General features: G+C 40.7%; 1 protein-coding gene across 1 annotated transcript in view; it reads right to left on the bottom strand.

Moving 5' to 3' along the window:
* LAMA4 (laminin subunit alpha 4) overlaps window positions 1-27,662 on the bottom strand; it is a 97,869-nt gene that overhangs the window by 46,130 nt on the left and 24,077 nt on the right. The window contains exons 3-9 of the mRNA XM_071438323.1: window positions 19,432-19,556; window positions 15,339-15,419; window positions 10,533-10,747; window positions 6,481-6,576; window positions 4,504-4,655; window positions 4,251-4,361; window positions 1,571-1,682 (exon numbers count right to left, since the gene is read on the bottom strand). Coding sequence (XP_071294424.1) covers window positions 1,571-1,682; window positions 4,251-4,361; window positions 4,504-4,655; window positions 6,481-6,576; window positions 10,533-10,747; window positions 15,339-15,419; window positions 19,432-19,556 — 892 coding nt within the window. The remainder of the gene's footprint in view (window positions 1-1,570; window positions 1,683-4,250; window positions 4,362-4,503; window positions 4,656-6,480; window positions 6,577-10,532; window positions 10,748-15,338; window positions 15,420-19,431; window positions 19,557-27,662) is intronic.

Genomic DNA, 27,662 nt, shown 5'->3' with positions numbered 1-27,662 from the left:
CTGAAGTAACCTCATTTTCCATCCGCAGAAGTTTGAGGCACCCTGAGGAGGTAACATATGGCTTCTGGCCTGATGCTGCCTAGCTGGTTTGGAGATAGATACTATTTTAAGGTTTTGGTCTCAGATCAAAAAACGTTGTTGTATCCCTGCAGCTGAAATTGAATTTACCCATTCCCAGTGTAATCATTACAAAGTTTACTCACTTCTCACTCCCTGGCCTTGAATACCAATCACCTCCTCTTCTATGTCCTGTGACGTGCGTGCCTTTGGCTAGTGCTTGTCACTAGCTTTGTGGGTAAACAAAGTTGGCAAAACCAGCATTATTCTTATGGAAGATTTTTATAAAAAATGGGTGTATAATTGTGGCACCACTGATTCTTTGGCAGAGTGTCTCTATGCCTGCTCTTGCTGGGCCCTGAGCTCATTAGTGGAGCTTTAAAGGCTCATACTGAGCAGAAACTGATGATGACCATGGATTTCTTTTTCCTTTTGCTGGCACGTGTGTGTGCACACATGGGTGATGCCTCTGTAGAAGAACAGTTTTGAGCATAGTGAAAATAATTTTCACCTACTTGTTTCCAACTGTTTTCATTCTATTCCCAGCCATGAAGATTTTTTCTTCTATAACAGCTTAATGCAATTGTGCTATTTGTGTGCCAAATTAAATGCATATCTGCCTTATGTGGTTCCTGTCCTGCTCCAAACCAATTAATGATACAAAAAGATGATACACAGACATCAACCATGATTGTTAGTGACGTACAGTGAGGCTCATGCTGACACTTTTACTCAAAAATTCTAGAAATAAAATGTGATAGATGCCCAGATAGTCAATGGATTTTTAGCACCAGAGGTGTAAAAAGACAGTACAAATAAAACATACTATATGGTCTTAGCCTGGGTCTTTTTTGTGATAGGACATATTAACCATGTTTCCTGAGAGAAAGTAATGTAGCACCCATGGAGGTAAGGATAAGCAAGGATAACAGTTGATATGTATCCACTCTTCCTTACACAAGCTGCCAGATGGCTTGCAATAACTGACAAGATAGAACTAATCAGGTCTATTAATCAAATATTTTCAATTGGAAAAAGGCTGTTTAACCTCAGCTACCAGTCAGCATTTCTATTCTGGTGCCATGGACAGGTTTTGCCTACTGTTGGCTTTGCTGAAGACTGGGGGAAATCTATTCTGCAGCAGGATGGAGACTTTCATGTCACAGGTGTACAGGGGACAGGGGTGTTTTTGAGTACATTGATTTCATTGCTTTCTGCAGGTACTGAAGAAGAGGCTGCAGTTGGTTTAATCTCATTTTTATATTTCAGGATGATAATGGTATGTCATATATATTCCAGATGAAGATGATTATCTCTGACTAGGAAATTTTTTTTGAGTGCAGTTGAGCTTGAGAGGGTGTTCACTGTTGCCATAAATTACATATTGTCCAATATATCAGAAGATTTTCCTTTGATATATAGGACAGTAAAAATTCTTGATGATCCACTAATACATGAAGGCTTCATTAATACATTCTTGACACTGAGATGAACCAGGAATGAATCTTTTTACCTTCAATGTTATCTCTTATATCATTGAGCTGCTGCACAAGCTGGGAAGCACGGCTGTTGATCTCCGTGGTTTCCTTCTGTACCAGGCGGCCTTTGCTGGATGCCTCATTTCCCTATGAATAAACCATGAGAGGTAAACATTAGATTTCTTTTCAGATGTGAGGGTGAGCAATATAAACACACATTTTGCTTTCTCCCGGTGAGTACGTGGAAGTCCTTTTTATCATATAAAGTAGTATTTAAAGGTGTTCAAAGTGAAGATCTGTCTTGTCAGTGTTTTCAGAATTGCAGAGTGAGAGATTAAATCCTGTCTCATATTTATCCATCATTTGCTGCAATAAAATTTTCATAAATTATGTACAGTTGTAAAACTCTATCTACTGAGTCTCCTGAGGCATTCAGTGGGGCTGGCTCATTTTGTTGCTAGGTATGGCATTTCCTGAGTAAGCAAATAGAATGAGGAAAAAGGTGTCAAGCTCCCAACTCTTTTTAGATCTGTGTCTCCCTCAAGTGAGGTCCCCAGCCCTGCAACTTGTTAAAGAAAAGGAAAAGCCCAAGGATTGAAAATACTCTGAAGAGCACAGACATGGTCCTGTACTGCATTGTGTTGGGGGCAGCACTCTGCATTGTATTCCCTTACTTAGGGTTTGTGGAGGCCCCAGGTGGCGTTTGAAGGTAGGGCCAGGGAGGGCAGCACTACTAAAAGGGATGGGCATAATGATAAAACAAATTATAAGGGTTATGAGACTGATAAAGTAAGTGTAAGGGTTAGTAGAAATGTTTCTGGTTCCCATCTTCCAAATATTCATGATCAAGCTACGTGCTGTTTCACTCAAAGCTCATCCCATGCAGACTTTGGAGTTACAGGTAGTTACAGGAGCTGTATTTAGCAGGGAGATTTGCCTACAGTCGGTCCATTCACCCTGCCTTTGTGTTTTGGATCAGAATCTGCAGCAGCCCATCCCCTAGATGTAGGGACATGCACATAAAATGCTCTGAACAGAAAATGCTGGGTGTCTCTGCAAAACCCACTCAAGGCCCTAGCACCCATTTTCCATAAATGTACTCTGAAATACCAAAAGCTCAATATATTCAGAGTTACTATTGTGGTCTTCCACTGTCAGAGTCTGGGGTTATTATCTCCCTGCCTTACAAGCAACCACAAGTATTGATGTGGAACTAGCATTAGCAGTAACCAGGGAGAAAAGACTGGAGGAAATGCTGAATTTATTTGCTCAGGGACAGTAAAACTGAAGAATGAGGAAAGAATTCCCCAGACAGTACTGCAAATGAAATGTTATTATCCAAACTCACTAAATATTCATAGAAAACCAAATGCCTTAATCAGTCTGCCCACCAGCTACAGAGAGGGACACTGAGGCACATGAGCTCAGACAGATATTCACAGGTATGGAGTTGTGAGTGTGAGTTGATTTAATAAAAGCTCTCTTGAACATAGTCTGTATAAATTTTATGTGCCCTTTCTGCTAAGCAAGTGTTGATTAAAAACACACAAACCTACATTTTCTCTTCCACTTTCCTTTGTGTTCCTTTTTTGCCCCCTGCCTGCTCCTATATTTGAGTTTTAGTTTAAGGTATTATTTTAATTTGTCTTGTGAAGGAATTGGTAAAGGGAATATAAGGTCTGGCACTTTGCAATAAGCACAAAATACAATCGAGTTGTATGGCAGCTGTGGCTATCTTTTATAATAACATAGAGTGATGTTTTTTACTAATATATGTATATTGCAGCAACAGAAAGATGTTTAATATCATCTTTTTAAAATAGAGGATAAGCAATTTTGAACCCTATTTCTTCTCTTAACATATAGCATATATCATATTCTTCTAGGATGCAATGGAAGTGTTGTGGGAGATGAGAGCTGATAACCTTAATTTTACAACCTGGCAGCTGGATGTGGATGCAACATTTATGATTGTAATTGTATTAAAAATATCTTGAGTGCTGATCAAGCTCCCATCTCAGTGGGTACATGAAAAATCTTTTAAACTGTCAGTTTTGAAATATATTTTGAAATGTCCAATCAGGATTAATTTAATTTTAAGAGAGCATACAAGTAAAATAGATATAGTACAAATGCTCCCAAAATCAATCTGCATTAGTTTAATGTTGGTTACTTCACTTAAAAATCAAAATGTGAATGAGAAAGGCAATGTGTCTATCCCAGATCAAACACGTTTTGTAGGGGGTAGGTGGGAACTCCGATCCTGAGGGGAAGATTTTTGTGACTGGTGGCAAACCTCCAACCACACTCAACACACTTTTTACCTCCTTCCTTTTCTGCGAAGAAGACTTGATAATTAATTTATGCTTTTAATTCCTATTTAAAGTAGAAAGTTAAAAAAAATAGAAATAGAAATAGAAGGTGTCAGAGTAGATGTTAAGAAATGTTTTTTTATGAAGAGGGTCAAACACTGGAACAGGTTTTCTAGAGAGATGGTTGATGCCCCACATCTGTCAGGATTTAAGAGGCATTTGAACAATGCCCTTAATAAGATGCTTTAACTTTTGGTGGGTCCTGTATTGCTCAGACAGCTGGACCAGATGATCATTTTAGGTCTATTCCAACTGGGACTATTCTGTACTTGCCTCTTATGCCAACAGGTGAATATGACAAAGTGCAAACCCTCAGAGCTTTGGCAGAAGGCTGTAAACAAACCTGTTCATCAAGTGTTTCTGCTTCTCTGACAAGATCATTCATCTCATCTGCAGCATCATCAACCTGGATGGTCCAAAGCGTAGCATGATTCTTCTTTTTGGACATTGCCTCCTGTGTGTGGGAAAAAAAGTCAGTGCATCTGAAAATAAACTCCTTCTCTAGTGAGGGCAGAGATTGAAATTTACAGGAATGGAGTGGACATTCAAAGATTCAAACTACATGAAAAAAAATGAAAAATCATCAATGTTTGTACCTGGAGATGAGTGGTAGTGAGGTTCAGGTCATTCAAACGCCTTTGAGCTGCAACACCTGTAGAAATGCTCAGTAAAGTGGCTTTGCTTTCGTCGATTGTCAGAACTGACAACCGGATGTCATCTGTCAAATCCCAAATGCATTTATCACAGCCTGATAAGAAAATAAGACAGCATAATTTTTCTTTAGTGTTTGTGTCAGCTACAGCAAGCATCTTAAATTCATGTAATAGTGCTCTTGACCCATGGTGTTCACTCTGTCACTGATGCTTGCTGGTGGATACCTCTTTTCTTTCACTTTCATCCTTCCACTTCCAACGTTACTTCTACAGTACAGTTATGACATTTCTAGCTGAGCAGCACCAGATGGGACTGCTCAAAGAGGCTGACACAGGGATTCTGTAATCAGTTGGGAGCGAGGGAGAGGTATTTCCTGGCTATTCCCTAGGCGCTACATGTTTGTGGCCTGAAGGACAACAGATGAAGGCCAAACAAAACCAACTGCATTTTGTCAGAACCTCAAACTTGATATTTAGAATTTGGTGGTATGAGAAATAAGGATGTCCAGCACATGGGCTCTTGACCACCTACTTGGTTACGACGACAACTTCTAAAAGTTATAATGTTATAATGTGCTTGGAAAGTGCTTTGGCAGAATTATATCCTTGCTCCTGCTGAATGATTGCAGTGCCACCTTGTTTATAGTGACACTGGTGCTAACACTGAATGCAAGACAGACACTTTTGCTTGATATTTTAGCAGATCCCAAATGTTTTCCTTCTGGTTGCTCTTCAGGCACATGACCTCTCTTCTTGGGAGTTGGTTCAAGAATGCATGCATGCTACACACTCTGCATTATATACAGGTATAAATACACAAACATTTAAAAAATACCTGTGGTTACCAATAGCTACAACATAGTACTCCTGGAAACTCCCCAGGCTTCCTGTCATTAGGGTATGGGAGATAGTGGGCAAGGAACTGACTGATGGATAAATGCCAGGTTGTCAACAGCAGCAATCTATGTTAGATGTTGTACTGGCTTTGACTGGGGTAATTTTCTGCACAGTTAATTTCAGCAGCTGGTATGGGGCCAATTTTTTGGATTTGTGCTGAACACAGGGTTGATAATGTGGAGATGTTTTTGTTGTTGCTGAGCAGGGTTTACACAGAACCAAGACCCTTTCTGCTTTTTGTACTGCCATGCTGGTGATGAGACTAGGGATGTGCTGGAAACTGGGAGAAGACACAGCCAGGACAGGTGACCCCAGCTGACCAAAGGGATATTCCAGACCGTGTGACATCATGCTCAGTAAACACAGTGGGGAAAAGAAGGAGGAAGGCAGGGGGGACATTTGGAGTGATATCATTTGTCTTCCTGAGTAAATATTATGAGTGGTGGGGTTCGGGTCTCCTGGAGATGGCTGAATGCCTGCCTGCCCATGGGAAGTAGTGAATGAATTAATTGTTTTGCTTTGTTTGCAAAGTGTGCGTGGCTTGTGTGTGCACAATTTTTCTGGCTTTTAGCCTTCTGATTCTCTCACTGTTTCTGCTGGAGTGTTTGGCTGTGTTGTTGATGGAGTTAAACCACAACTAGAAAACCATAAATTATATGCAAGATGTCACAGGTAAAGTTGTGAGGACAGGTTTTAGGGCCAGAATATTATTTTTCAGGCAGTGTGTCTCAAGGTCTATGGAAGTATCTTTGGTGATACTTCCCTGCTGCTCTGCAGTTTGGACCTGAATGTGTAGTCTGCATCACAGAGTTGGAAACATGCCTGTACTCAGACAAGTGTGTGAGAACATGCTGAAGTACTCAATCAGCAGGACATTGTGTATATTCACACACTTAAGTGCCCTGTGGGACCACCATCAAAATCCTGAGCCCACTGGAGTACCAAGCTCTTAAGTTACTATTTGTAAGCTTCTAAATATAAGAGCAACATTAATTATTGGTGTTTTTATGATAATGTTCTTACTGATGGTTGGGCAGTCTGTGTCAGTAGAAACTTCAGGACTGTCTGCAAGGCATTCTCCAGTCTGGCTGTCACACATTCTGCCTCCACAGTTACATGCTGGGGAAAAAGAAAGGACTTTTGAAAGAAGAATCTTCAAAATGTACAACCCCCCTCCCAAGACTCGTGAAATTATTATACTTAGGATTGTGTGTGGGTATTCAAACCAATATGAAGAACTTATTGGACTGATTTTCCTTTCAGTAGCTGGAAAAGGCTTTTCTTGCACTGGTGAAATTTGAACAAATAAAATATGAAGTGGAAACACCTCTGTTTCCAGAGAAGAGTGAGAACACCTCTGCTGAAATTACTTGTTCAAAGCTTGGTCATGAGTCAGTGAGGCCAGAGTTGCCCAGAAGGGCCATTGTACATCAATGTCTAGAGAGGGTGACATTTAGGAGATGTATTAAGAACAGCGGGGCAACTAAAGTTAATTATTAGTTACAAATCTCTCCACAGCCCTGTGGAATTTTTAGCACTCTGTCAGGCTGTTGCTAAAAAGGCTTTGCAGCTATCAGGGATTGATTGTGGACTCCAGTTACACTGTCAGCTTGAACATATCAAAAAGTAAATATCTCCTACCACTTACAATGAAGAATAAATGACGTTTTATATTTTTTCAAACTTGAGAAAGCAACATTTTTATTGCCAGCACAAGTGGCTTTTTAAAAAGCCCAATTTCTAATCTAACATCTTTAAACCTCTTTCAAGGTTTAATTGGCCTTTTAAAATATATTATTTTAAAGATTAAAATATTCTTGGAACACTTCAATACAATAACAAAAACTCAAGCAGAACATAAGAACAGCAGTAATCTATCTGGAATTTATTTTGGTCTTGTGATTCATGGTTTCAGCAGAATCTCATATAACAAAATATTTTACTGCCTTTTTATTGCAGCCCATTAATTGTTATGTATGAATTGCCCTTGTATTTACATTTCCCATTGCATGGTCAAGGATTTGTCAAGAGAAAATAAGTAAAACAACTTCAAAGACAACACCCTGCACTAATGTCAGAATAATTTTGTGTGAGTGGACCAGTGTTAGTAAAACACTGTTAGTGTTTTTGTACTGTTTTTAGTACAGTTTTTGTACTAATGTAAGAACAGAAATTGCTTATGAATTCTCTGATGCAGTCAATATTTTTACCTTATCACAATCTGTGCCTCTCAGCTTTTGGATCGATGATTACTTTAATTTGTTATTTCTTTTTTTTAAGAAGTGAAAGAAAAGTATCTGTTGAAAGTAGAGATTTCTTTTTACCTATATCATGGGGACTGGGCTATCACCAGGTAGCAATATTAAACTTAAAAGGTTAAAATTTCAATGAGACTGGTGCTCAAGAAAATAAAATTGTGTCTTCTTGTTTAAATGAATACCTGTGAGTCTGCTACACAAAATCTTATAGCAAAATAATTCCAAAAGCAATCTGGACCATTTTTCAGCTACTGGTTTAAGAGGTACCACAATTTTAGTAGGGAATTAAGACTTTCAATGATACCATAGTTTGCTGGTGGGGAAAGCTTCTAAACTTACCTTTATTTCTGAGGGCCATTTGTGGAGAGCTTTGAACTATGGGCTAAAGGATATGTGGTTAAAAAAAAATAATTAAAAGCAGCTTAAAACTACCATTCACAGCTACCCAGGTTTTGTTTTCCACTCAAAAGGAAAAAAATGGTTTTAGATTGATAGAGCTGCTTGTTAGTTTAGTGGTCTTGCTTTTTTTTGTTTTATATACCCTTTGAGATGCTCTGTGGAAACCACGTATGCAGACTGGCTTGATTCTTACAATAATTTTGTTTCTCTATTTTTAGTTTAAAGAAGATATTTGACTTATTTCAGAATCAATTCTAAGCAATAGTTCCTAATTTTCCCACAAAGCCAAACAAAGGATGAGCTTTCCCTGTGAACTACACAAATGGTTTGAATATCATGGATGTATTGATGCACTGCAATCTCACAGTACTGTCGAGTACAGCACATTGTGGTGCTCAGCAGAAATGAAGATGAAACGAGAAATGTGTAATTCTCTGAAACATAATACTGCAAAATCAGGATTTGCTAGAGTAAACTTCAAGATTAAATTCACTTCTGGAAAGAGAGAAGCTGTACCTCTCACAACATAGTCAAGTGCCCAAGCACTTTTTATTTTTAGCAAAGATGAAACACAGCAAGAAAATCTGCTAATGAAGAGAATTACCACACTGATTTGAAGTCTGTGTGAAGAGCCTGTACAGAGAACTCCTGTGTACCTCCTTAAGAGTGCAAACAAAAAAACTGTACCGAGGTGGTGAAAGTTTGAATTGAGTTTTGAAACTGCACTTTCAGAGACGCCTTCCAAAATCACTTATTGCATAACCTGCTCAGACACTTGGAATGCCCTGTGACTCTCAGACTTCTGGCAAAGTTACTCTTAGGTGCTTGAAGCTTTTGGCTGTGGGCAGGGCATGATGTGGGCTGTGGTTTGCAGAGGTGAAGTGCTGGGTGTGTTCTGTCTGCCTCATGGAATTCAGGACCCACAGACTGGATCCTATCATTCCTTCCTGGACAACTACAGTTAAGTCATCACAGGTGAAGTGAATTAGGCAGTGAAGTTTATAAACAAGATTTTTTTTTTGCCACCTCAAAATCACAGACATGCTGTATTTCATGAACATCTTTGCTACCTAAATCCAGGCAGGAGGTGAGTTTTGGGGCACACTGTTCCCCAGAGCTGATGTCTTTTTAGCTGGTTGGGATACATGGCTTTGGCTTTTGGGATCACTGTGCATGAACACCATCTCTTCCTGTTCAGTATAAATGGAATTCAACCACATGACTTTGCAATATGAGTTACTCACACTGGAGAGTCACACTTAAATTCCAGCTGTCACTGGAATATAAAACCAGATAGGACCATCGTGGCATCATATATGGTCCCCTACAAGTGAAGATAGCAGCCCAAAGGGCATGTGATTGCACAGCATCCTCACAGCCTCCATCCTGTGTGTCCCAAAACACTTATAATAAGGAAGTAAAAAACAAAGTCCAAGTACACAGTGAGTTGCAAGAAGGATCAAGATATTGCTAAGTCCCTGAGGCCTGTAGCTCTGTACCTGGAGGCCCTGGATCACTTCTGAGGTCCAAGCTGAGTGTGTGTTTCAACTGTCTTACTTTTGAGTCAGGCTGAGGTAGGAATACTTTGTCTTCCTCCTTTGTGTTCTAGTCCTTGAGGGACCCCTGCCAAAGAATTTGGGAGGGAGCCCCAAGATCCTTGCTCTGAGCACCTACATTTTGCCTTTATCAGTGGCTGTTCTTAAGTGCTTTGAAAGAGGATGTAAACTTCACTTCCAGGGCCAAAGCAAGAATAAAAGGTATGAGGTGAAAGCCCTGTTTGGATTGAACTCCATGTAAATTAGGACAACATTAGAGGAGACAAAACTTTGCGACCACTCTGTGCAGATGTGTTTAGCTGAGTTACTCCATGTAGCACTTTACCAGACTCTGAAAGTACCCCTTGTGTGAAAATACAGTAACCAGCCACATTACACAGACTTGTAGGAAATGCAGAATATGTCACCAATGTGGAAAATAGCAGAAAGTGAGTGGGTGTTGGGTCAGGACAAGAAGGATGATACTGTTCCCATAAAAAATACTTTCAAGTTCTTAAGCACCATCAGCCTGAGTGGTCATGGTGTGGACAAGCACAAAGATGAGGACTTTGCCCAAAGAACTCTTAGAGAACCTTACTTAAAACAAGATTCAGGAGAGCACAACAGTGCCTCCATTAAACCTCATCAGGCACTAGAGATGTTGGAGTCTGGGGTCTGAGACTTGGTCACGGGAGATGGAAAGAGATATTTCTCTGGCACCTGGGATGATTCAACTGAACAGGCATCCAAGTTATCCCATCACCTTCCTCCCAAAGCCCCGGGTATCTGTCAACCTAGGTATCAGGCATCTCTGATTTCTGGGAGATCACCCACAGACTGTGCTGTGCTGCTCAGCTCTGCTGTACCAGACTGCAGACAGTACCTGTGCAGTTTTTAGCCAATCTGGCGTCCCCGTAGTAGCCCGGCGCGCATCGTTCGCAGTTGAAGCCGCTGGTGTGGTGCAGGCAGTTGCGGCACTGGCCGGTCACTTCATCACAGTCTTCAAAAATCAGATTTGGGTCTGAGTTGCCATTGCAGTCACATTTTTTACAAGTGCTTCCAATTAGCAAAGGGTTCCCATAGTAACCAGGGGCGCACCTGAAAGGAAGAGCAACACCGGCAATGACGAACAATGACATTCCTATCTGTGACACCTTTTTATCTCTGACCTTATTTGTGTTACCAGGAATTGATCATTGTCTGCAGCTTCTAATGGACAGAGAGCTAATTAGGAGCTTTACTCCTACAGAGGCTATTTTGTGCTCTAATCTCAATCTGTACTGTTATATATTTTCCCCCTCTGGAACACCCCTGGTATCTCAAGCATACCAGTCTGCATTAATTTATTTTTTCTGTGTTCTTTTAGCAGTGAAATGATTTTCTCCCTATTGTTTTAAAATCTGTGACAGAATTGCCATGGCATCAAGGCAGCTCTACAGTGTTTGTTTTGGTCTCTTTCAGCTCTGTATCTCACCAACTATATTGTGTTATATAGGAAACCGGGGTAAGAGGCCACATTTCAGGATGCTGAAACTCAGAGGAAATTCAGACTTTATTTCTATTATAAATGTACATAAAAAGTACTGCCTAGGAAAGGTTTATAGAAATACTTCTATGGTGAGGAATTGGGGTGGCTTCTTATCTTTGCAAAACAGAATAGGCCCTGAGCCAAACTCTATTTTTCAGATCTGTTTGATGTTATCCTGTTGGATGAAGGTAAAAGGCTGAGAGCAGTCACCAGGGAGGATACCTCTCTTGGTCTGCAGAGGGAGAGAGGGAGGTGGGTACCAGGCACCCCAGTGAAGGCCTGAAATAGGTCCAAATTTCATATCATGTCTTGTTATGTTTGGGAAGCATTTCAGTTGAGAAATTTCTACATCTTAAAATGAGAGACATGTTGATATTATGATGTTTTTTCATAGTACAGACACACCAGCAATGCAATACTCCTGGATGGATCAGTGGCCCTAAGCATGGAGGTCGTAACAGATTTGGTTATTTGGAAAGGAAATAGTCTCAGTTAAAGATATTTCTGCTGATATCAGGAAATGTGCTTAATCCTACAAGCAAGGGGAGCTTTTGCAAAACAACCATTGACACGAGGAGAACTAGTAGTGGGGTGGGCATGGGTGCCCATGATGCAGAAGCCTGCAGCTCGGAGATCAGGGACTCATACCCCAAAACTGGAAACGAAGAATTCCTGGCAGGAAGGGAATAACTGGCTGGTGTAACAATTGCTGGCTGAAGGAATTGGAGGGTTGAATAGTTGCTGCAATGATTTTGGTAAGGAGTATTTATTGTGGCTCATTCTGTTTTATCACCATGTTGTCCTTGTCTCCCATCCAAAGTCCTGTTTAAGATGCTGTTTTTTTCTGTCTGCTGTTGGTAAGCAGGGAGTGTGAGCACTTCAGGCAGTTCAGATTAATTTTCCCAGATTCTGGCTGGGTACCTTAATCAAGGTCAGTTGTCTTCTAAAATCTGAACACAGTCAAATTCAGGTTCTGCCATGTCTGAACCCTGAAAATGTGTGAGATCTGATAAAAGCTTCGCATTTTGATCTGTTCCCATATTTTCTGTTGTTTTTTTATTTTTTTGGATAAAGAGAGTAATTTCCTCAACACTGCTTTGTTCATGTTCCAGTCCTGAATCCTCACAGTAGAAACATAAAATTTAAAGCATCTTAATATAAACCACTTGGCTGCCTCAAACACTGCTTTTGTCAATGACAAAGGCTCTTTCTGTCTCTTTGCAGCACTGCCAGAATCTTTGGTGCAGATTTTATCATTTGGGTGACCCAGATGTAAAGAATTAAAGTGTGTCCGGGAGTTCTGTGCACCCCCTGAAGAACTGTGAGTGCGACACTGAGTGCAGAGTGTCACTTATGATTATGATTTGGTTGAATCATTCCCCATTCCCATGGGAGTTAGAGCAGGCAGTGATGGGTAAAGCTGCTAGTCAGTCATGCCAGAAGTCTTGCTATGATTGTCTGAAATTTCAGTTTCTTGTTTTTCTGTAGTAAGGTATTTTCCAAATGATCATCTGTCTAATGTGGCCACCAGGTTCACAGAGGCCACTGAGTAGGGCTGGGGTCAGACCAGCCTTTTGCTCACTGCTGCCCACATCTACCAACAACAGTGTGCTATCCCCACGAGGCCTGTCGTGTCTGCCCTCTCATCAGGACAAGGCCATTTCCCCACTTCTTTTCCAAAATAAACTGTTCAGTTCACTTGCCAGGAATGTAGAGGACATTTCCTCACATCCCCACAGATTCATTTTGCAATTCATGACCACCTGAGGCACCAGAACAAGTTGCCCAGAGAAGTTGTGGATGACCCATCCCTGGAAGTTCAAGGCCAGGCTAGATGGAGTATCCTGGTCTAGTGGAACGTGTCCCCGCCCATGGCAGGGGGTTGGAACCAGATGACTTTTAAGGTCCCTCCCAGCCTGAACTCTTCTATGACTCACTTTTATTAGCCGTAACTTCTCATCTGGAGCAGCTGTTTAAAGTAAAAAGAAACTTTCAGAGCCGAAAATAAATGTTTTACCTTCACTCTTCCCTTTGCCCCTCAGTACATTTCATAGTACTGAGGCATTTAACGTCTTTTGAATTGTGGGCAGGATGTGAGAAGAGCAGAGGCCACTGACTGGAAATGTTCTGCTCCATCTCTGCACTTTATGGCCTGAAAAAGTTAAGAGGCCTGGAGTAAATGTCTTTTCCTAGGTTGTATCAATAAATGACTCTTTTTTGCTAAAAAAGAATATTTCCTCTCCCATAATAAAAGTGCAAAGTTGTCTTTGTTTCATTCTGCAGCCATAGCTGCTTCCTGTAATTATTAGTGAGTAAGAAATCAACTTCCTCTTCTCTGGCAATGCCAAAGAACCTTTTTCATCGACTTGCTTTGGATGGTAAATTGTAATTTTTTCAATTGTTCTTTTTAACACTTGTGCATTAACAAAACCTGCATGGCATCAGTTACCACCCTGATGCCTTACTGCTGAAGTCCAGGATAAAAATGATTAATTCCTAAATTTCAGTTTGGGAAGCTGGTTTACTCAGTTCCTAGCTAGGGTGCCTGTGAGTTCACACCATCTTTTTCTGGCAGTGCCCAGCAGCAGTGTGTGCCAAGTAGGGACCTGCTCTTTAGCTAGTGGGCAGGGGCAAGCAGTACATCATCCAGCTTTGAAACACTTTTGGACATTTCTGATACAAACAGTAGTAGGACCAGAAGGCAAGTCCTGTCTGTCACTGCTTACACCTTACCCCAGCAATCAGCCAAGCTCTTAACATAGTGACCAGGACAAGCTGATTTCTTTCTGTAGCTTTTTCTACACAGCTTTGCCTTCCTTGAGACAGATGCACTGTGTCAGGCTGGGGAGTGGCCCTTAGAAAACAATGCTGATGTTATTTTCTGCTGTTTCTCTGTTACTGCTGCCCATTTCATAGGATTTGTATTGGTTGTAGTCTGGGTTGACATTTTAATAACCATTAAGGAACCTCAATGACCTTTTAATTGTCTGCATTATCCTTTGTGTATAAACCTGACATTTTGAAGGAACAAAAGAATACAGCCGTGGGCCTGTAAACAAGGGTGGGCTTTTTATTTTTGTGCCATCTGCTTTCACTGTTGCTGTCATGATGCTAGTGATGTGGAGGTAATTGACTGATGATTTTGCATCATCTGTAAGGATGATGTTCATTGTTCATCTTACCTTTTTCATTTTGATTTTGTCTTTGCATCTTAAGCATCCCTTTTCTCCCTTCTCTGACAGTTACATTAAGTATCATTTGAATTCCAGGCTTGCCCATTATTGACAGATGACTAAAGACTTAAATACTTCAGGGGCTTTAAGGGAAAACAAAAGGAAATGTTCAGGAAGCCATTGTCTGAGCCATCCTATATCCCTCAGTCTTTGTGCTAGAGCTGTTTTAATTTATTGGCTGCTCGAGGACAATTTCTGAATTTTAATCAGGCCCTTGACATTCATTGAAACATCATCCATGTGTGTTCATAACAAGTAAGAAAGCCTCTTACAGCACATGATGTTATATTTCTGCAGTATAGTTCCATTTATTTGTGTCCTTTGTTATTTAGGGAATATTTACTGGAAATTGTTTATGGACATAAGGGAAAGTTGAAAAGCAACACTGGTCTATAATTGTTTGCTTGACTTTATTGAATCATGCCTGTGAAGTGCATTTAAAATGTAATGAAAAAAGCTGCATCTGCTTTAAGAATTTGACTCGATAGTGGATTTTCTCCTTTGCTTTTGTAAAAATTATTTGGTAGAAACCTGCTACATATTTAAGGGGGTGAATTGCAAGAGGAATCGATATGGTGGATATTTTTCACTCCAGCTGGTGTTTCTGATTTGTATTTTGTACTTTGAAATTACATTCCTTTTAGGAAGATCACCGCATGAAGGTACACAAAATGCAAGAACTAGATCAAAATACATCATATGTAAATGTCTGTCTTATGCTGACACTTCTCCACAGCAAATTTTAGTGCTTTTTAGTAGGAAATGAACAAGATCATTTCACAGACACAATTCTACCTGATGAAAACTAGTGCATAAGATTTCTCCCCAGAGAAATCTTATGGCAAGATTTGGCAAGATGGCAAGATTCTCTCAAAAAATTCTGGACTTCTGTGTTGCTGAACAGCAAGCCATCCTATGAATTTCTTACCTTTCACAGTTGGGTCCTGCATAGTTTTCCTTGCAGACACAACGCACACTTCCACTTTTTCTGTAACAGGAGACTGCAAAGCTGGAATTTCATCAGGATGAGTAGTTAGAATACCAGGCAATGGCAGACACTTGGGAATGTTTCTTTGTTACAGTATCGACATTTGTCAATGTGAACTCTGGCTCTTGGTTGTTCATTGCTGAATGGGTATTCAGCTCTGTACATTATATTATACCCCTTGTTTAGACTTTAAATTAGTTTAGGAAGAACTAATTAGTGTATAGAATTATGGAGCTACATAAATACAGATGAATAGGTATGAAAGTCATTGTCTTGCAGTGCAGATCAGACACATCTGCAGGTTTTGATACACACACTTTAGACAAGGGACTTAAGATAAATGTGTATGTCATGTGAACGTAATTGTTTCCTGTCTACTATCCTAATGGATAAAATATTGTTTGTGGAAGACACTGCAGTGAGCACTTCAAGAACTGAGATTTTGGAACGGGTGCAGCAGTTTCCTGTGCAAATCCTACATTTTTTCTCAAATTCCAATCTGGAAGTTCCTAGTGATGAAGACTGACCTCAGTAATGGTGTCCTCATCCAGAGGAACTGAGTTTTCAGTAACCAGGGCTGCTCCACCATCTTTCCAAGAAGGCTGGAAAGAGTCTGCAGCCTCTTCTGAGACCAACATGCCAAGTAGTGATGCTGACTGCAGTAATGGCTTGGGCTGTAATTTCTACTGCTGTGATTCTAAATCATGAATTCCTTTGTTTTCTCATATTTTTGGGATTTAAAAAATATTCAAATAAATATGAGACCCAAGAAACAGCAGTAGCCAGATGTGAAAAGTGCAAATTTTATGTGTATTTCAAAAACAGTGATGGACGTGGCTTAAATACATTTACAGGAAAAAAGAGATACGGTCCTAAGATGTTTCTAGTTAGTTTGCAATATGTGTGAATAAATTTCTCCCAGCACTAGATTGCAACCAGAGTAGTGAGTGGCAGCAGTCTCCAGCTGCAGGCCCATGGTTGCTAAAACACAACTCCTCAGTCATATGGTGCTGGGCAGCTGTGGCTGGGTTGCATCCATTTCACACAGGACAAAAGACTCAGAGCAGTGGGAAAGTGCATGATCCATGCATTGCTTGTTCCAGGAATAAATAGCTTTGAAAGCTGATGAGAATTCCCGCATAATTCCAGTTCCTGCCAGTGTTTCTCAACTGGTTGGACAACCAGAGGCAAAAAATCTGTCTGGATCTCTGCAGTCTTAAAATATTTGGTATAACCAGAGAGAATATAAAATGAGATTCTGCTCACAGAATTTACAAATTAACTGCTGTGTGACTTTTACAAGAACATGTTGAGAAAGTCACAATAGTTTGGCAGGCTTCCTCTTCTTTAACCAAGTCTAATTCCTTCACGTAGTTGCAAAAACCACATTGTGGATCTAAGTTATGAAGTAGGACTGAAATCTTCCTCAAGTTTTATACTTTTTGTGAACTTTTAGGGAGAAAAAAGGCTTTATAATTCCCTTGGGTTTGAAAAGAAGTAACATCTGCTGGACTGTGACACAACCTCCATCCTCCTTTTTTTGTTCCAAAGGGATGAGATTACACTTCATGTGTAATGTCCAAAAGTTACTCCAAAAGTTCCCAGGATAGAAGATATGAAGACAGCCTGGTCAGAAAATCTAGAGACACTGATGAATTCCTGGAAAAAATACCTATCTGGTGAGTCTGTCAGTTTACAGATTTGGTATTCTATTTCCAAAGTAAAAAAGGGTAAAAAACAGTGTCCTTTGGATGTTTTTTAAGCCATTTAATGCTTCTCTCCTTCTGGTAGAGTTATTATTTTGCCTTACTCTTTATATGTAGTAGGATTAATGAAGGAAAATTGAAAAAAACCCAACTAATGAAAAACATTTTTTCTTTGAATTTAGTTAAGCTTTGGTAAAGCTTAATGTTGCTCAATTTTTTTTTTGCCTGTTCGAGCCCCAGCTGAAGACTATTTCTGTGGTCAGGTCTGTCTCATGCAAGAAGCTGAACAGGCAATTTCTGCACATTATTTAAACAGGGGTATGAAGCAACTTGGGATGGGGCGTTCCTTTAATTACTACCTTCAGGACTTTTCTGAGGGAAAACCAAGGAAGCACAGTGGATTTTTACTGATGTAGTTTCAAAGGAGAGACCATTCATGGAACATTGAATATTCTGAGATGAAGGGACCCTTGAGGCTGATTAAGTCCAAGTCATATATTGCTGCTAATACTGAGGCATCTGCATTCAGATTTCTTGCAACATTTATTCTCCCTTCCCAACCCCATGCTGCTGAGTTTTGGGTTTGGGGTTTCCTTCTCCCTAGTCTTCTGGAACAGGAGAGGCATAATATCCCTAGCTAAGGAGCATGTTGAAACTAGGAATGTTCCTTGGCCTCTGCTGCCATCTCCCACAGCACTGTCAGAGAAAGGCTGTAGCCATAGTCCCTGCTGGCCCCACTGCACTGAGCCCTGCTCAGTGACCTGCTGGACCATCCAGCTCCCTGCTCTCAGGGAGCACCTCTGCAGAGCCTTTGGGCTGCTGTCTGGGTGAATGCAGACCCAGTCACCCTGTGTCAAATCGAGCTGTAGGGAGCACAGACCAGACCTTGCCTGACTGACCCGGCTTGGTAGAGCCTGAGGCTCATGTGGAAGTGCCTCAGGCATGTGCAGCCCAGGTGGTGGCTCAGAGAACAGCTTCTTACACCAAGGTGGCTGCTCTGTGTCCAACAGGTTACAAAAGCCACTTTGCCAAGGAAAAAAGCACTGCTCCTGACTGTTGTATTTCTAATTTTTCAGGCATTACAGCTGCTACTGAAACTGGAAGGAATAGTTTGCTTCATCTTGTTCACTCCTAAGCCTTTTTAGATGTGAGCAAAGCCAGGTTCTTCCACTGTCTCTGGAGGATTTTCTCTGTAATCCAGGCAAAGCTGAAGTTTTTCAACAATAGCTCTTCTTCACCCCATGGCCCTTCTCACATGTCTGCAGCTCACTGCAAAGGCCAAGAAGAGATCTGCAGGAATTTGGCCAGAGTGATTTTGTTCCTTTTCCAGTTTGAGCCCTGAGAAGCTGAGCAAAATGGAGCCCATCCCACCTTAAGGCTGTATGAGTAATCCTATAGCAACAGCAAACAAATACAGTAAGGATGAAATTCCCTTTGCTGTGACATCCTGCTGAAAGCAGGATGGGAAACAACACTAATAGCTAGCTCCCTGAAAACCAGCGCCAGCCTCTTGGCAACCATTTACAAGCATCTCCCTGTGGTGGGATTCACATAGATACCTCTCTCCCAGAGCATGAATCTGAGCAAGAGGAAGCTGATAATTTCTTTCAGCTGCATTACTGACATGCCACTAATTGTTTCTAATGGCTTCTTGTGGCTTTTAGTCTTTTTCTTTTTCTTTTTCTTTTTCTTTTTCTTTTCCTGAAGACACAAAGCACACAATGTCTGGAGTTCTTTGACTTGGTCTTGGTTTTCTGTCAGGCTTCAGAGTTTCTTACCCAAAAGTAGCTGGGCATCAGCTAAAGGAGCACTGTAATTATCACAGGATGCTCCAACACTTTCCTTTGAACTGTTACTGTGCTAACCAGATCCAGCTGCTGTAGACTCAGGGGACTGCAAACTCAGGCTTTTTTGTGTTTGGTTTTACCCTTCAGGTGACATGGATAGAACTTTCTGTCTTTTTTTTTTCTGTCTCAACCACATAAATCTCTGATGCCACCTTTCTTGAGAATTGTTCTTTAAGGGATTTTAAAAAGTAGACAGACAACTGAATAATCTCTTCCACATAAAAGGGTGAACTTGAACTTTCTCATTCTCCTCCTTCTTGGTAAGAATTGTTATGAGCATTTAAAAATATTTTACACTTTCTAAATGAAATGCTGTTTCCTGTGGTTGTAAACATGAGCAGATGGTAGTCCTCTCATTTACCCCTGTGTTTGCCAAGGGCAGCAACCTTTGTCTCCTGCATCCAGGAAGGGATGCTGGCCCCACCTTGGAAAAGGCCAAATGCAAGCCAAATGGAAGAGAAGCAAAGACTCTTTACATACTTGGCAAGTGCTGGCAGGGGGCAGGGGCAGGGCTGGCAGAAGGTGGGCACCCCCCTGACAACGTCGCCAATGAAGCCATCGGGACACTGCTCGCAGTGCTGTCCCGTTGTGTTCCTCTGGCAGTCCTGCAGAGGAGGGAGACAGAATGGTGAAAGTTAAATGGAGGTGCTGCCTAATTCAGAAAAAGATCACTTAGCTGAAGACCTGGCCAAGCAGATGAGTGGCTGATGCCACACCTTGACCTTGCAAGGTATTGACAGATTTGGGCAAACAAACTAACACAACAAGCTAGCACAGCTGCAAATAAAAATACTATAAATGATTACAGTGACCAGCAGCAAGGGTTTTACAGGACCAAACATACATATGAGGCTGGAAGGTGCTGGAGCAGAAGTGCCAGAGCTACTCAGGTGTAGCTGCCAGCCCTGTTTTGACCTGCATGTGCCAAAAGGGAAAAAATCCCCTTTAATGACTCCAAAACTAAAGAAAAGATATCTGCTGGTAAATATTGTCAACAGACTTGAGCCAAGACACAGGCTTCAGCAAGACTGCTTCTGGAAAAGAGCACAGGGAGCTGCCTCACCAAGCTACTTTAGAAGAGTAGGAAGGATACAGAGGGGGTTCCCACTCTTGCAACTGTGCAAGGAGATTTTTAGCGTCCTTGAATCAGAACTCTCCCATTACAGCAATTTGTATAGACACAGTACAGATGTGAGCAGCTATGCCAGGCTTGAGACAGCAAGGAAATAGATCCATGGCAGACATATGTGGAGAACTACTCTGTCAGTGCATATTTGCTGTAGGTTTGGGCTAGCATCCTTGATTTTGTCCTCTTCTGAGCTAATACCATGGATCATGGAAACTGCATATTGACAGATATGATTTCCATCCCTGAGAAGATGACAATGTCTATAATAAAGAAAAATACCTCTGAGTATATGAATAAGCATCAACTGATTCAGGAATTCCTGTTTCACTATCTGCTGAATAATGGTGCAAATAAGCAAGGAGAATCAGAGGATGTAATCTATCACGATTTCCACAAAAAAACCAAGTAAGTTGACAGGATACTTGAAAAAAATTTTCTTTTGCAAATGGAAAGCTGACACAGGGTAAGAAATTAGGGTAGGATGGAACAGTAACTTTTCAGCATGGGAAGAATCACTGTTCAGATCACCACCTAAACCTTGGTGCTGATATGAGTTATGTTCAGTATTCACCAGTGTCTTACAGAGACAGAAAATGTAGGGCTGCTCAGCTGGGACAGAAAGGCAGGAGGGTGTGTTTGGGTTATGTATAATTCAAAAGTTTGTAAATAAGCTGTATGCAATACAATAGCTCACCCAAATTCTGCAACACAAGAACTGAGGGGCAATGATTTGAAAAGGTGCTTCCCTACACAGAACATAGACTGCTGCTACTTTTTGCCAGGAGGTGAGAGTACTTGCAGGGACAAAAAGGGATTCCTTAGACAAATTAATGGGCAACAGATTTATAAATGGATATTCCAAGAACTCAAGAGGTATGTACCCTGTGACACACCCTAATACAGCATTTGTGGCTGATGGTGGAGTATGAAACTGAGACTTCAGAAATGGGAACCAGTCTAGGTTCTCTCCTAGCCTGGACCTCCCATTGCCTTTGCTGGAGATCATACATGCCCTGCAGAAAAATCCACTGGGGCCCTGCATGGGAGCTCTTGTGCTGCCTGGCCCAGGAGCTAGGAGCTGACAGGGAAGATGTGTGTGGGGTTTCAGGAGTGCTCCAAAGGGGAGGGAGCTCCTTAGCCTGGGGAAAGGGGCACCTGGGTGGCTCTGTGGCTGGAATATCTTCAACAGCCCTGGGGTGGAGTGAGGGAGCCCAGCCAACCAACTGTTCACCTGCAGCAGCCCCTGCAGATTTGACACTCACTTTCTTCTCCAAACATGGTGTGCTCTTTGAAGAAAGAGTATGAGAAGAGAGGAATGTGATCAGAGAAGACATTTAATGAAAATAAATAGTCAAGCTTCACTTGCACAGGCATTCCTAAATTAGTTTTGTATCCTCATGCTGTGACTTTGATTTAGTGGCAGAATTTTGTCCTGGCAACATTGATGTTTTTGGTTTTGCTTGTGAAAGCACATCTGTTTTTTTTTACTCAGTATTTCTTATTTGAATTCCATAAAGGATCCCCAATTAGGACTCATTATTTATAGGCTCAGATCCATTTTGATTCTAGAAGACTTTGCTTGTCTTGCTTCCTGCATACTTTATACTCATAGAGAACTCATTGCCCAGAAATTATTCTTTGTGCAAGGCTGTCGTTTGGCCAGACAACACTACAACATGTAGAATGTGATGAGATAAAGGAAAAAAAAGTAAATTTTTATTCCACAGATCTTTAACTAGATTAGCCATTAGTAGTTTTAGAGCTAAAGGTGGTTTTACTTAGTCATATTTGCTGTAAGGAATAAAATATTTAGTATATGGAAAACCAGAAGGTTATTTTAATTAAGGGCCTCTAAAACGAGAGAATACTAGGAGAAAGTTTGAATAGGAGGAAGGGGAGGAGGAGGAAAGAAGGGCACTAACCACGGGGCATGTGGTGAGAGCCAGAAGGCTAATACAGTTTTAAAGATATTTTGCATTTGTCATTATCCAATGAAAAAATGATGGTAATGTACCACCAGAGAGACAGGAGAACGTGGGCACTGAGCACTTGAAGTGCTTGAGCCACCCTGTGTCTGAAGCACTGGCAGAGGCCTTGGGTGTGTTTGATTGTAGCCTTCACTGTGTTTGATCAATTCGCTTCCCCTTGTTTGTCCTCAGCTCACAACACATGGGTATTAACAGAGTAAATCTGCTCCTGCTTTCCAAAGCTCAAATACAACTGCAATGAACAGAGCAAGACAGCAAATGTTGCTCCTCAAATCTGCATTTTTGTATCTAAAGTGAAGGGAAGTGAAAAAGGGCTCTCTTACCACAGATGCTCCATTATCTGAGTGCACATTTGTGGTTTTTCTCTGGTTAGTGATTATGTAAAAATGACTATCTTATTTAGCAAGACAGATCTTCTGTGTGTATTTAGAGCCATATTTTTAAGGTGATAGAAAAGGTGTCCTTCTATTTTATAGTCCATCATTTTGCATCTACAACTAAACTGCTGAGTCCATTAAGCCCAAGAGACCTATCTGAAGGCAGGAGAACATCCTGCAGCTCATGAGTGATTCTCAGCATTGGGGGACACTGGTGTGCTAGTTTGAGAAAAGTGTTTTGTTTCTCTGTGGATCATTTTGAGTGGATGATCAGTAGCAGCTTGGCTTCTAAAGGCTTCTAGATGAGTCTACAGTATGAAATCACTCATCCTTCAGTAAACCAGTGGCTTGTCTGATGACAGAGTAGCTGGATTGTATTTGCCTGTGTAAGAAAATGTCTTAGCTGGTCCTATACTACTCCTCTCTGGCACTCTCACTGAGTGCCAACAATCAGTGTGAGCATTTTTATCTTACTGTTCTTACTGTAACTATAAGTGCACACATGAAAAGAACATGGAATGGGGCTATGAGTGGGGGTGAGGGTGTGTGGTGTTACTTGGAAATGATTGTCAGCACCGAGCTCCTAGACCCATTTGATTGGAAGGAAAGCTGGAACTACCACAGAACACTTCATATGATGCAGTTCTCAGTTCATACATTTGTGCAGAAATAATAATGAAAAGTTTGTTGTTTCTCTTCAGGCAATAGTACTAGGACAAGTTTCCCAGCACCAGACAAGCATGCTTGTGTAAATTAATATAACTGAAAAACCAAGGCATGAATCTGCCCCACCTTCACTTAGGAACCTGAACTTGCAAGAAAAGAGTTCATACTGATGGTCTTCAAAGGCACCAGCTTTGTTAAATCTGCCATTTGTGCAGTTTTAGGGAAATTACTTCATCTGAGGGATAACAAAGTGCAATTTAGGCAGTCTGGATCTTCTCCATAGGAAACTGGTAGCAGATTGGTTTTCTGTGTACCCCCTAAAGTTGAAGACAGACAGGACCTGCCACAGAGTGTTGCAGAGCACCTGTTAGACACCTGATGCTGGATGGTATGGAGACACTCCAGGGGCAATCAAAAGTTAATACTCAGCCCTGCCTCTCCTAAGTTAGTACAACAACAACCCCCCCACCTCTCCAAAACCACAAATAAAATCCCCCAGAATAACAGGGTGTTAAATATTGTTTGTGAAATCTGGAAGAGTCCTTCAACGTTGACAATCTTGCTACTTTGGAGATGAAAACAGTTATTGTTGCAATGTATTAGGAATTGTCTGTTTGTTTACCTTTTTTCTCCCTTATTACTTGTCCTTCTGAGAGACAGTCTTTTACCAACTGTTAATGCAGGAGATTGCACAAGGATAAATAAATTGTATAGGTAAAGAGATGCAGATGGCTTACATGGCTGGGCAGTCTCTGTTTGGAGGTAGATTTAGACTTCCCCTCATATATGCTCTCACATCTGAGGTTACAGAACTGCATAGCATGGCCCCTGCCAGCACACCAGAATTTGCTGCTATTCCAAAATAATAGTAATAAAACCAGAGTGCATCATAATTACTTGAAAGCCAAGAGTTGTACATGTTTTATCTTTTCCATCTCTGAGGTTTAGGGTTTCAAGCTTTCTCTCTCCAGCCACTGTGGGTGAGATGCAGTATTAGTTTTCAGAATTTCATATGGGAGAAGGAGATGAGGCACTTAAAGTAAACACAAAGTATTGTGCAATTTTTCACTAAAGACACTTGTCTAAGTAAAAAAAAAAAAAAGAAAAAGAAAAAGAAGAGAACAGCTACATAACTAATTTCCTGATGTGGTTTGGGTCAAAATACCCCCTCTGTGTCAAAGTTTTGATTTATAGACCTTGTCCTGTATTAGTGAAGTGGGAGATGATGCCTTGCCAAAGCACCTGGCACACTACTTTCTCAACCCATCACTTGGTGTATCTAACTGTGACAAATGTGGCTGAGCAGGTGGGAGAGCAGCAGCCCCTCCTTGCAGTCTTGGCCCGATTACCTTCATGCCTCTTACACTGGCTGTGCAGGAGTGGAAACAAGTGTTCGCAGATTGGGGATCACTGTCGCATGTTTTCAACAGTAAACTGGGAGGGACAACAAATACTAACTTTAAACATAGCTAAGAGGGAGGAAAATATCGATACCTGAGAAAATTTGTTGATTAACACTAATCTTTTTGACAATCACTGCATTCTGGTCAGATTTTCAAACATATGTCACCAATGTGTATAGATATCTGCAGCCCATCTTTGCAGAAAGAAGCAGTGAGGTATAAGCAGCAAGGCTCTTTGTGAAGGCAGAAGTACCTAACGAGCTGGGGAGTTTTGCTAGCTCCCTACTGCTTTTTGCTCATGCTTGATGGATGGTTGTAGATCCACTGGCAGCTCTCCAGACCAGCCTTGGCAACCATGTGGAACATATTATCCTCTTGGGCAGAACTGCCAAATCTGTTCCAACCTTTCCACTCAGCTGTAAACCCAAATGCTTAAACACAAATCACTTACACGACAATATGCTCTATTGTAAAAAATTCCATAAAAGGCTGGAAAGAATACCGGTGGATTTATCCTCTCCACTGTTAGGATCATTTGGTCTTTCCTGTTCCAAAATGGTCACATTTATTTATTTATTTATTTATTTCCTTATGAGTATTTGGATGCCTTATATAAAGACCTATCAAATATATGGAACAGAAATGATAACAAACTACTTAGAGATTTCTAGGAAGACAGCAAGAAATTTACCTTCACCTTCTGCTATAATGCTTTCTCCAAACTTCTTTTGTTCTGTGTTTTCATGCATCAAGGAAAATCTAATCTCCATTAACAGTAGACACCTCATGTAAGACACTGATAACTCAGTCTTACAAAAATTTTGCCTGGATAAACAGCTTGGTGTTTTTGAAAGAACTTTCAGCTTTTCAATCCATTTTGTTGTGTTCTTTTGGAGTCATTGCCATAATATATTGCAGTCACCTCAAGCAACTTGCTTCCCTAGACTGTGTAAATTTTTAAGCATGGTAAAGCCCTGTGAATTGTACTACTTGCACAATCCTATGCAAGTGTGACAGTTTATGGCTTTAGAAAAGCTGTTCCACCTCTATATGCCACCCTTTTCAGAGGTGACCATCACAGCCCTTCTGATGATCAGTCATTTGAAGACCACTCCCATGTCTGAATTTGAAATGTGAAGCCCTCAGTGGAGGTGCTCTAAAGAAACAGGCCAGCTGTAGGTGGTGGGGTGTGGTCTGGGGAATGGTGAAGGAGGTAAAACATTCCTTTCATACCTTCCTATCTTACTAGCAGCAAAACATGATGGGCTTTATGCCGGGAAAATACACATCCCCGGGCCTGCACATGGCCAATTGAGTCTCTTGCAATTTCACCCAGTTAACATCACATGTTTCCAAAATCAAAGCCTAGAGCCTGAAAAGGGACTTAATTTTCTTCTCATAGCCAGGATTGAGAAAAATACGTTAAAAATCCAAAGTCCAAGATCAGCACGATAAATTGATGTTTCTTCCCCTACTGGCCTTATGTGCATCACCAGATAGTGTCCTTGAAATGAAGCATTATTTGACATCTCTCTTTTAATATATCATTAGTAGAGCTTACACTGTGCTGGCTATTCTTCTTCTAACACTTGGGTGATTTTCTATCCTAACAAAATGGACTGTGTGTCTCTTCAGTTTTAGTCACAGGGTCACATCACTGATTTCTGTACTGTTTTTATGTGGACATCTATGCAAGGAAGGCCCTGTCTGCAATAATTTCTTCTGTCTGGTTACCTAAGGAGATTGTTGATTCATTGACTGTGTCATTCAATCAGCTTTTAATGACTCGTGGATTTGATTTGCACTCTATGAATAAGCTGAGAGAAGTTTTGAAACAGAACCTCAAGATATATATATCAGCAGAAATTAAAGATATGAGCACTCTACCTCAAGCCATCATTAAAAAGGGTTTAATTTTATTTGATTTTGAATTTAGGGCACAGGCCAATGAAAATTTCATTAATTTGTATGCTGTGGGAACTACATTTGTCAAATTGATTTGAGGGATTTGCATAATATGATGGCCTCAGAGCATCATATGGGGCCCAACCCTTTATTTTCATCCCTTTTGAAGCAGAGTACTTTTTCCTTTTCTTACTGTCTTGTCTATTTATTCAGGTCTTACAGCTTAGTTATTACTTAAACTATAAAAAAATTTCTACCAACCAAACACAGTGTTATTATTGCTTTCATGTTATTATAGCTTCCAGCATTGTTAGCAGAGTTAACTTTGAAAAGTGATGTCTTTTTTAATGTCCAAATACTTCCATTATGTTGATAAACATGGAGATATCGAAAACTTTAACTTTGGGGAAGATCAGTTCTTCTAAAGATCTGCTGCTAAAGATGGTTTGTATCTGTGGCTCAAGATTAAGGTAAGACCTGGTTAAGGTGGAGAGTCCATATGTGATGAAACTTTATAATACGATTGCATCTTAGAAATAGGGAGATAGCAAGTTCCTAATCATGGAAATAGAGAATAACAACAATAATAAAGTGGGATAAATACAGATTTATCCCACAGCTCATTAAAAAATAACTGAATGCAGGAAATCTTGTCTAACTACCAGGTATGGTGGTTTCCACTGCAAGACTTATTGGAGTAGGTGGCCTTAAAATTTGAGAATAGGGAGAATGGTGAGCTCTCCATACCACATGGTCCTATCTCTTCACAGGAACTCCCAGATATAGAGGTATTGACTCATTTCTGCCCTGGCAGGCTTTGTCCAGATATGTACATGTCCTTCTCCAGCGCTTGGGGATGGCTGCTTTTTCCACTGATTCTAATACAAGTCACATTACCAACCATCAAGTCACCTTTTCCTAAACTGAATTAATTAATTAATCTAATGTGCTTCTTCCTGCTGTAATTAAAGTTACATCTTTCTCTCTCTAAGCTTTTCTTCTCCCAGGCTTTCTCAGTCACATTTTTCTGTTTACCAATTTCATTACTCTTCCAAAGTTCTCTGGAAATTTCCGAATCTTCAGGAAGGTCCTGTTACTGCAGTCCCCATGGGCATCTCTGGGTCTGGTTTATGCTATCAAACCTTTAAAACTCCTTTTCATTCTATACTTTTCCTCTACCTTTCACTTTTATTTCTCTTAAGCCTTTTCACTGTTCCTTTTTATTCAGAAGTAAATGACCTGA

Source organism: Agelaius tricolor, unplaced genomic scaffold (assembly GCF_023055355.1).
Source record: "Agelaius tricolor isolate 1412-34295 unplaced genomic scaffold, bAgeTri1.0.p SCAF_1, whole genome shotgun sequence".
Taxonomy (NCBI): Eukaryota; Metazoa; Chordata; class Aves; order Passeriformes; family Icteridae; genus Agelaius; species Agelaius tricolor.
The sequence above is the reverse complement of the archived record's forward strand: the minus strand, read 5'-3'. Positions and strand labels throughout refer to the sequence as shown.